The 10,561-nt window shown below is 40.8% G+C and overlaps 1 protein-coding gene across 1 annotated transcript; it reads left to right on the top strand.

The window, feature by feature from the left end:
* The first annotated feature begins 1,527 nt into the window (after window positions 1-1,527).
* On the top strand, window positions 1,528-10,216 carry pfkmb (phosphofructokinase, muscle b). The gene is made up of 22 exons (XM_086200726.1): window positions 1,528-1,693; window positions 3,541-3,614; window positions 4,107-4,184; window positions 4,411-4,600; window positions 4,690-4,855; window positions 4,933-4,977; window positions 5,380-5,488; window positions 5,621-5,716; window positions 5,807-5,899; window positions 6,014-6,139; window positions 6,641-6,705; window positions 6,797-6,860; window positions 6,949-7,095; window positions 7,175-7,245; window positions 7,350-7,437; window positions 7,569-7,721; window positions 8,476-8,640; window positions 8,723-8,784; window positions 8,861-8,972; window positions 9,056-9,155; window positions 9,260-9,365; window positions 9,618-10,216. Exons 1-22 carry the CDS (start codon window positions 1,609-1,611, stop codon window positions 9,742-9,744), a joined length of 2,322 nt encoding a protein of 773 aa, XP_086056852.1. The 5' UTR covers window positions 1,528-1,608; the 3' UTR covers window positions 9,745-10,216.
* Window positions 10,217-10,561: the final 345 nt, after the last annotated feature.

Here is a 10,561-nt window from a genome sequence, read left to right as displayed (position 1 = left end):
TTTTGAACTGGACATATTAGACTTGTGAAATTCAGATTCATGTATTCTCTTTTTCTTCAGCATGAGGTTTTTAACCATGCAGTCAATCAACGGCTGGAGCCACTGTGTATACAGACAGAGGATGTTACTGTAATTCCCTCAGTAAGAAAGTAGAAACATTGAAGAATAATGCTTGAGCAGTGTGTGGAGATGGATTATCACGTGAGTGAGAAATAGTATAAGTTTGAATGGTGTCTCTGATATGATGCTTTACCAAACTTCACTCTGGAGCACTTTCATCCAAAAGAAAACATACTTAGCTTTAAGTTTATTTGGCAGTATGGCTGTGTTCAGCGAAGGCAGGGAGGGCAGCTGCAAACATCCCTGTAGGGTACAGACAGTCAGTGACAACTGAAGTGACACTCACTCAGCCAGATACAGCAGGGAGGCATGCAGGCAAGCAAGAAGCAGTAGGCAGACTGAAGCGGCTTAAATAAGAAACCTTAAAAGGTGTTTTCCTGTAGGGAGCATGGGAGGGAATAAACTGAACCAATTGAATGCTTGGAAAATATAACTGGGTTGCCAAGATGAACTGGGCTGACTCAGAACTGCTGATTGTCAGCTGGTACGGCAGGGTTGCAGCCTGCCTGAACTAACACTCTAACGCTTGCTATCTGATGTTATTGTGACAGTAGATGGTTACAGATATAGACTGAACAACAACGAATCCCAGTGGATGATAAATAAAATGCAAGCCAAAGTGCAAAAGAAACCTAATGGATCTAAACTGAGCACAAAAACAAAATATAAAATGGAACCCCCACCAAACACACCATCAAAAAGTCACCTGTCTGGCCAGAACTGTAAAAACATACCCCATCACAAACAACAAACTTTTGAATGGCTGCAACACTACAATATCAGAGCGTCTGCAGACTTCAGGCCAGCTGAAGCTTGAACATAGCTGACTGATTGTTTAGTTTTAGTCAAATGAATGTAGATAATTAGATAATTGTCTAAATATATGACTAAATATATGACTTTGGTTCAAAAGCATGCAATATATATATATATATATATATATATATATATATATACACATATATATATATTGCATGTATATTGCATATATATATATATATATATATATATATATATATATATATATATATATATATATATATATATATATATATATATATACGGAGATCATTTCTTGCCTGGTGTTCCCTCCCTCAACTGAAAAAAAAAAATCCGTTCCTGCAATTTAATTAATTTGTGGCCATAATATAACTTCTTCAAAATTGAGCAAGCAAGGTTACAAGAATTTTTTTTTCTCTCTCTAGATGCTAAAAGAAATTCTCTCTGGCCACTTGGCGGCTCCATACGGGACTGAGGGACCTCTCTACTTTTAATAGACGCTGTGTGTATGTGTGGGTGTATCTAAATGTGTTAGCACAACTATGTGTGTCTTGCTGTGTGCCAAGAGAGGAGTTAAGCCATGCAACTGGTATTACTTTCCACACCAGCCAGGCTGCGTTAGAAGGGAGAGGTTCCTTCCACTCTGGACATAAACAGTCGGGTTGCAGTTAAGGCCTCTACTCCTCAGCCGGCTTCAGCTCCAGGACCATGTCAGAAATGGTGCATGTCGACCCCACCAAGATGGGTGTGGGTCGGTCCATTGCAGTGTTGACCTCGGGAGGTGATGCCCAGGGTAAGTGAAGGCTTTCCAGGGTGGTTTGTGTGGAGGGCTCAGGTAAGGCAGGTCTGCTGCGTGTTTGACTCAGCAGGTGTTCTGGAGTGGAGCAAGTCAAGAGTTACGACACAACTGTGTTTATATAAATGATATTGATTGTTTGAATGACCAACATCTGAAAGCGTTGGAATGTGATTGATTGTCACAGATGAGTGATTGTACATACATGCATGCTCTACAACTACATCATCTGCTTTATTAGCAGCTTTTAATGGTGCTGGGGGGAAAAAACTACAGCTTCATTAAATATCAAATGGCCATTAATGATATACTTCATCATTATTGATCATATACTTTCTCAAATTCTGTTGAGTTGTATTCATTTTATAGCGCTAACTTGTAGAAAATGCCTTCCGAGCTGTTAGGACCTGAGAGTGAGCCCCTATTCCCTCTGACCTTTAACTTGATGAAGATTATCTCTACTCTGACCTTTGGGGAAATGGGCCAGTGACCCCTCACAATCTTGTCTGGCAGCACAGCCTCCGTCTGTACGCTGTTCAGCCTGTCTGAATTTCAAAGGAACTGCAGACCGAGCTGGCTTCCATCTACAGTTATTCACTTTCTGTCTCAAAAAAAAACAGAGGCTTTCATTAGAGCCTTATTTTTAAGAACTTCTTCCTCTATAACACTGCATGTGCTTTAAGAGCTAATTATAGAGGCTTGACCTTTTTGTCATGAGATTGTAGAGCAGAGATGTAAAGTGGGTGGACCATGACTCTTCTTGTCTCTCTTCTCATCCTTTGCAATGTAAATGGAGATACTCTTGGCACCTGTGAGGTTAATCTATCCCCATCTTGTCCTTTAAGGAACCTTTAAACTCCTCTCCTACGATAGAGCTTTACCAGAACCCCTGACTATTTAATCAGCGCAATTAAAATCAACGTATTTCTTTACTTTAATTATATTTATTTTGTTTGTTGTTTTATCACTACTAAGTTAATAAAAAGAATCTTTATTTATTCAAAGGAAATTGTTGGTTTTGTCCTGGTTTTAAAGGATCTTTGAGCACTAAGGGTAGTAAAAGATAAGAAAAGAAAAGATAAGATACATACATATATATATATATATATATATATATATATATATATATACACACACACACACACACACACACACACACACACACACACACACACACAAGTCAAAGAAGACTAATGTTCTAATGTTTGGACAAATGTTTAAGAATGTCAAGGTGATGAATTGATACCCTGAAACACTACATTTTCTTAAATTTCTCTTATTCTAAAATCATCATCTCTCTTTACTATCTAATTTACATGCAAATTGTACTTTTTAATGCTAATAAAAGAGAGATTCAACATTTATAACTTACTCAAGTTAATCTGATTAAAGTTAATGATTCCTCTTTCGAGGGGTGGCAGGGCTCGGACGTAGAGTGGCTGTCTAGTAACCAAAGGGTCACTGGTTCGATCCTCACTTCCCCCGGTGACCATGTCGATGTATCCTTGAATAAGATCCTGAACCCCTAATTGCTCCCCATGGCCCTGTGATGGACTGGTGACCCGTCCCCAGGGAGATTTCCCGCCTCTCACCCAATGTCAGCTGGTATCGGCTTATTTTTATTTTTCCAGATTATTTAATTCTTAATAAGTAGTGCTAAATGATATAAACATAATAGATAAGAGTCATAAATCAATATATTTATTGTGATATAAATGAACAAAAACTTAAATGGAACACAACTAGCTGACTTGTGTTATTTAAACTCATCTAAATATTCCATTATTCAGTGAAGAGACTGGTTTCTGAATATTAATGCACATGAACCCACATTGTGTCTGCAGGTATGAATGCAGCTGTGAGGGCAACAGTTCGAGTGGGTCTTTACACTGGAGCCAAGGTGTTTTTTGTCCATGAGGTAAATGCTGCTTTGAGCTTTTGGTCAGCTGTTCGCTTAATAGTTGAACCTATACAGTCTTTAAAATGTGTACCCAAAAAAAGGCTCATTTATTTATTGCAAGTGTCTAAGACAACATCTGAAAATTGGCCTCCCCCCCCCCCCCCCCCCCAACAACCCAAAACTCAAGTTTTTCAATTCAAACTTCTAGAAACAAGGGAAAAGGACAAAGCTGGAACAAGTAAATAATGAACATCTTTTTAAAGATGTTAATTGATCTATTACAACATTTTGCACTGATGGATGTATCGCAGAGCCATCTTACTGCCTGCCAGATTAACATCACCTATAAATAACCAGCAATTCCCAGAGTAACAAACAAAACAGTTGCCGGGCTGAAATAGCAACACATGCAAGAGTAAAAGCAAGCTTCTATCATTGAACTCAAGACTTCTTTCTTCCTGGAAACTTTACACAGATCTAATATCATGCTGTGTTTCTCTATATTGGCAGGGTTACCAGGGGCTGGTCGATGGGGGAGATCATATCCGCCAAGCTACTTGGGAAAGTGTGTCGATGATGCTGCAGCTGGTGAGAATAACCACATGTTGATTATCTCACTCTGATTTGTGGATGATGTGTGTAACTCTAGCAACCCTCCACAGTGCAGTCCTGTAGGTCAAATCAAATGCCAAAGTTCATTAAATAGCAAGAGTAAGCCTAGACATGAACGCTTAGGTTTCACATAACCCTGTCCTCCTTGTCTGCCTGTGATTCTCATTTGATATTGCCACCCTTCCTCCTTGTCTGGCATCAGGGTGGCACTGTAATTGGTAGTGCCCGCTGTCAGGACTTCCGCACCAAGGAAGGTCGAACAAAGGCGGCTTATAACCTGGTCAAACGTGGCATCACCAACCTTTGTGTCATTGGAGGTGACGGCAGTTTGACAGGTGCCAACCAGTTCCGGTCAGAGTGGAGCGAGCTGCTGGCTGACTTAGTCAAGGCTGGTGAGAAACGGGCCTTTCACACATTTGCACTTTCACACTGATTCTATGGTCGAGCTTGTTGGGTGCATTCATTTGAATTCTCTGCTCAGGTAAGATCAAGGACAGTGAGGCCAAGAGTTCCTCCCACCTTAACATTGTTGGCATGGTGGGCTCCATTGACAACGACTTTTGTGGCACTGACATGACCATCGGCACAGACTCTGCCCTGCATCGCATCATAGAGATAGTGGACGCCATCGCCACCACGGCACAGAGGTAAACCTACAGGAAGCTAGAACTCATTATTTGACAGCTGTTTAAAAACAATTGCATTAAAACATTTCTCTCTATAGCCACCAGAGGACCTTCATCCTGGAGGTGATGGGCAGGCATTGTGGGTGAGTGATGTCTATTTGCTTTTGCAAGCTCCCAAAAAGCAATAATTTGAGTTGCTTTGCTGACTGTATCATTGCAGTCATTTTCTAGGTCTAATATTCTTTTTGTTTGAATTTGCCACAATATGAGCTTAGCTGACCCCATCGGCCCTTTACTAGCACGACTACTGACATCATTGCAGGGCTGTGTTTGTATATATGTTTTATCCAGGTGAATCCAATAAATCAGCAGGATAATGCACTGATGTTATAACCTGTGTGGGTACGCTTATGTCTAAGTGACGCTTTATCAGTCATTTCATCCAGCCAATGATCAATACAATGAGAAAAGTTAAATTCTGAGTTACCAAACATCAGTTTAAATCTTAAAAGTCCAAATCCTTCCTCATGACCTTTCACCTGCAGTTACCTGGCTTTAGTGACAGCTCTGGCCTGCGGCGCTGACTGGGTGTTCATCCCAGAGATGCCTCCAGAGGACGGATGGGAGGAGCATCTTTGCAGAAGACTCAGCGAGGTAAAAGTCATATCATGCACCATCATTTTAATGACAACTTTTTTTTCTTTTCGTACCATCAGAAAAGTGTTGTTGTTAAATACATACAAAATACAAAGTGTTGTTGTTAAAATCTTCGTGTGTCCCTCTCAGCAAAGGGGCCGTGGCTCTCGTTTGAATATCCTCATCGTTGCAGAGGGAGCAATAGACCGTAATGGTCAACCTATCACCTGTGACCACATCAAAGAGGTCGGAAATACCATTAGTTTGTCTTATGATCAAATTTGGAATGGTTAAGTCACATTAGACTGCTTTCAAACCAACTGTGTTTCTGTTCAGCTGGTATCAGAGAAGCTCGGCTTCGACACCCGCACCACCATCTTGGGTCACGTACAGAGAGGTGGAACCCCCTCCGCTTTTGACAGAATCCTGGTAATTCCTCTCTTTGCCCTAAGAACATACTTTTTATGTCATTCAGAAATTGAATTTATTCCTTGTGACATTTACCTCCTCCTCTGAGTTCTTGTTGCTCCTTTCTTCATTCAGGCCAGCAGGATGGGTATGCAGGCCGTGATGGCTCTGCTGGAGGCCACGCCAGACACTCCCGCATGCGTGGTGAGCTTGTCTGGAAACACAGCTGTCAGGCTGCCGCTGATGGAGTGTGTGCAAGTGGTACGTATGTAAAACCAATATTAAAGTCATACTCCATAAATATATTATCATTTGTCTATCCGTTACACACAATTATGTGTCTTGAATTCATGAAGCATCCCCCCCCCCCCCCCGCATGGTTTCTTGGTGAGTGGAGAAAGTAAATGCTAGCCTCATACTTGTTGCTGAAAGCCAATTGAGATCCAAAATTATTCATGAAAAAACTTCATAAAACATTTATTTCTAAATTCTCAAATGCATCATCCAGTATAATCCAAGTCTTCTTTATCCACTCGTATGGTCAATACCTAACAAAACAAAACACGCGAAATCTTGCCTTCCACTTTGCTACTGAATTATCAACATTTGATGTGGAGTAATAAAACAACTGATCATTTCTGGGTGAGGTATAGCTTTAACATCACGACTTTGTTCTGCGTCATGACATGACATGACATTGACATGACATTGACATCGAATGTGATATAAAGCATAATATGTTCTGACTTTATTTCGTATTAGACAAAAGATGTCACCACAGCCATGTCTGAAAGGAAGTTTGAACAAGCTGTGAAGCTCAGGGGAAAGTAAGACGAGCACTTTTGTTTATACATCTGAAAACCTTGTGTCTTTTGTAGAGTTTTCAGCATCTGTACATTTGTATGTATTTAACAACAGGAGCTTTGAGAACAACTGGAATACCTACAAAATGCTGGCTCACGTGCACCCCCCAGACACAAGGGTAAGGAGCTATTTTTTTGTCTCCTAAACTGTTTATCCATCTGTAGTTTAAGAATTGTATCCTTGCAAACATTTCTATTCTCCTCCAGAGCAATGTCAACATTGCCATATTGAATGTGGGCGCCCCGTGTGCTGGGATGAACGCTGCAGTTCGTGCAGCTGTCAGAATTGGACTCCTCCAGGGCCATCAGATGCTGGCTGTGCATGACGGCTTTGACGGTTTGGCTCATGGAATGGTAAATTCAGGTTACACAGTACTTTCATGGCAGTCAACCAGTTTCACAATATCAATGCGCACACTCTTTTCTGGTATAGGTTGAGCCTATTGGTTGGGCAGGCGTTGGAGGATGGACTGGAAATGGTGGTTCCAATCTGGGTACAAAAAGGTGCAACAGTACTTACAGCTTATGTTTCCGATTTTTTTTTTTAACTACCTTGACTTTTTTTTAGTTCAAATTAAAGCTGACTTTGATTCTCATCGTTTATGAAGAACCCTGCCACGTGAGTTCATGAAGGAGATCAGTCAAACCATCACCAAGTTCAACATTCATGGTTTGGTCATTATTGGAGGCTTTGAGGTGACTATAAACACTGTCAAGATTCTGATTGTGATGTTGCATGATGATACATTTACCTGTTAATGAAATAGCTCTCACACTACAGTCATTTGTTCCTATTCGAGTGATTTGCTCCTTCTTGTTTTCACCAGGCATTTGTTGGGGGTCTGGAGATCATGCAGGCAAGAGAAAAGTATGAGGAACTGTGCCTTCCGCTTGTCGTCATTCCTGCGACTGTCTCCAACAATGTTCCTGGATCTGACTTCAGTATTGGCACTGACACTGCTCTGAACACCATCACCATGGTAACGTTCTCTCAGAAAACAGAAGTAGCACGTTCAGAAATGAGTTGTTTGGATCTATTCTTAACGCTTCTTTCAGGTGAAACCCTACCTGTGTCAAATGGTCTTGGAACCAAGCGAGGACTAGCTATAAAAGCATCATTCAAACAAGTTGGAACTTGCAAATGTTACAGTATATGATCAAGAAATACAAGGCTACAATGTTTTAATCATGAATCAAAGGTGATGGTAACTGGAGTGAGACAAGGATTAAGCTGAGAAACAACTTCCAAACTCGAGTTTATTACTCTGTATCCATTGCCTCAAATTTTACATCATAGGTGGCAAGATACTCTGCTGAACCACATGTTGAACCACAGGTTTTAAAACATTTAGGGAAATACAGCAAGTTTAAAAGTCCCTTTTATTGTTACAGCCTAAAAATTATGCCTGTCAGGGTCAATGGTGCGGTTGGAGGTCGCTGCTGTCACTGAAGCACAGTGCTGTTTAGTGTGTGAAAGTAGACACATTTGTCTTCGTAAGGAATTTTGTGAGAAGAGTGATCATTCTGGCTATAAGAAGCATGCAGATTTTTCCCCCCAGGCTTTTTCTTTTACTGTTAATAAACACGAAACATCCCTGGATCTGTCCCTTATTTGGAACTACTCCAGAATGTAATGGGCTCTTCCTAACAGATACAGAAAAGGTTATTATATAAAAATTAAAATACCCCCCCCCCCCCCCCAGTCACACACACACCTTTTTTTTTCCTTTCCAGACATGCGACAGGATCAAGCAGTCTGCTGCTGGCACCAAGCGCAGAGTGTTCATTGTTGAGACGATGGGAGGATACTGTGGTTACCTGGCAACCATGGCCGGCTTGGCAGCTGGAGCCGATGCTGCTTACATCTTTGAGGAGTCTTTCAACATTCATGATTTAGAGGTCAGAGCTGGTTGTACATAGATGCATGTGATGATGACTTACATCACTTATCGATGTTTCTTAACTCTTTATTTGTTGGTAGCTCAATGTGGAACATCTGGTGGAGAAGATGAAGACAACTGTGAAGAGAGGACTTATTCTCAGGTTTGGAGGGAACCCTTTTCTTAGCTGAATTGCCTTTACAGTTTTCACCAAGGGTTAATAATTCTTCTTTTTACAGAAATGAGAAATCCAATGTCAACTACACCACAGATTTCCTCTTCAACCTGTATTCAGAGGAGGGCAAAGGTGTGTTTGACTGCAGGAAGAATGTACTTGGTCATATGCAGCAGGTATGTCAATCAATACAAATCATCTCCTCAGACCGTTCCCTCTCCATTTAAAAAATACAACATAAATGATTCTGTATTATAAGGGTGGAACACCAAGTCCTTTTGACAGGAACTTTGGAACAAAGATGGGAGTTAAGTCAGTCCTATGGCTAACTGACAAACTGAAGGAGTGCCAAAAACATGGTAAGAATGATGAAGAAGGACAAAAACAGAATATTATATTAAACTTTCCCCTCACTATCTGTTCTTCCTGTTTTAATATTGTATTTTTAACTTCAAACCTTCAGGTCGTGTCTTTGCCAATACTCCAGACACAGCCTGTGTGCTGGGAATGAGGAGGAGAGCTTTGGTGTTTCAGCCCCTGGCAGAACTTAAAGAGCAGACTGACTTTGAGTAAGACTTTCTATCCTTCAGAAGATTTATCCAATGGAATAGAATAAGTCTTATTACATTCCATCCAGGTCTATGTATACATCACTTTTCAAATGTGGCAGCTTGAATGCTTTGCTTTTTACCCCCTGGTGTCCCAAAATGATCAAATGCAGCTTTGATTACATTAAAATATTGTACAATCAAATGCCTAACCTGTTAAGACTTTAGTTCTTGCTGGTCTTTTTTTTTGCTGATACATTTCCTCCTCTGCAGGCATCGTATTCCAAAGGAACAGTGGTGGTTAAGGCTGCGGCCCGTCCTAAAAATCCTGGCCAAGTACAAAATCGACCTGGACGTCTCTCAAATGGCCACCATGGAGCACGTCACCCAGAAGAAGTAGTTTATGCTGCCATCAGGACCTTCTTTTCAAAGCCCCCTGTAACTGCTGTCTCTAAAAAGAGCAATTTGAGTAAAGATAATGATCTAACCAGAAACACAGAAACCATTGAAGTAAACACTATTTTTACAGAAAATATTTAGACCAGATAATGAAACAATTAATTGTATGGGAATATTGCTAACATATCATCAAAATGTATATCACCTCAGCTAAAAATTTTACCTGGATTCAACCTTTATATCGATATTTGATAACTAGGGAAAATCAGATTGTCCCTAGTTGCCATCTTTAGGATCAGTCCAGCAAAGTTACTTGTATTAAAAATTCACTGACCAAGATTTTTTTTTTTAATTTGTGTTACTTGGAAACATCTGTCTACAATTTTGATAGGTGAGATTCAACTGAATACAAAGCCTTGTAAAAATGACTTAAGCCACTCAGTGTACAATACAGAGCAATAAAGATTACAGATTGGTTACTGGAAGTCTTTATGTTGCTTGTTATGTGACTATTGGAAATACACCTTTATGAACTGGCTTCCCCTTTGCATGATGGAGCAGACTAATGTGTGCCCTGTGGCAAAAATATCACTTCCACCTCATGGAAGTGGGGGCAGGGGTGCACGGCTGGGAGGTACATTGGCCATCTAGCAACTGAAGGGTTGCTGGTTCGACCCTCACTTCCCCTAGTGACCATGTCGAAGCATCTTTGAGCAAGATACTGAGCCCCTAATTGCTCTGGATGGCCCTGACTTGCCCAGTGTCAGCTGGGACAGGCTCCATCAACCCCCCCGCCTCCATCACAATATACTGTTTGA

This window comes from Aulostomus chinensis, chromosome 3, assembly GCF_037954235.1.
Source record: "Aulostomus chinensis isolate RoL2024-O1b breed Wild chromosome 3, RoL_Achi_v1.0, whole genome shotgun sequence".
Classification (NCBI taxonomy): domain Eukaryota; kingdom Metazoa; phylum Chordata; class Actinopteri; order Syngnathiformes; family Aulostomidae; genus Aulostomus; species Aulostomus chinensis.
This window is presented reverse-complemented; position numbering and strand designations above follow the sequence as displayed.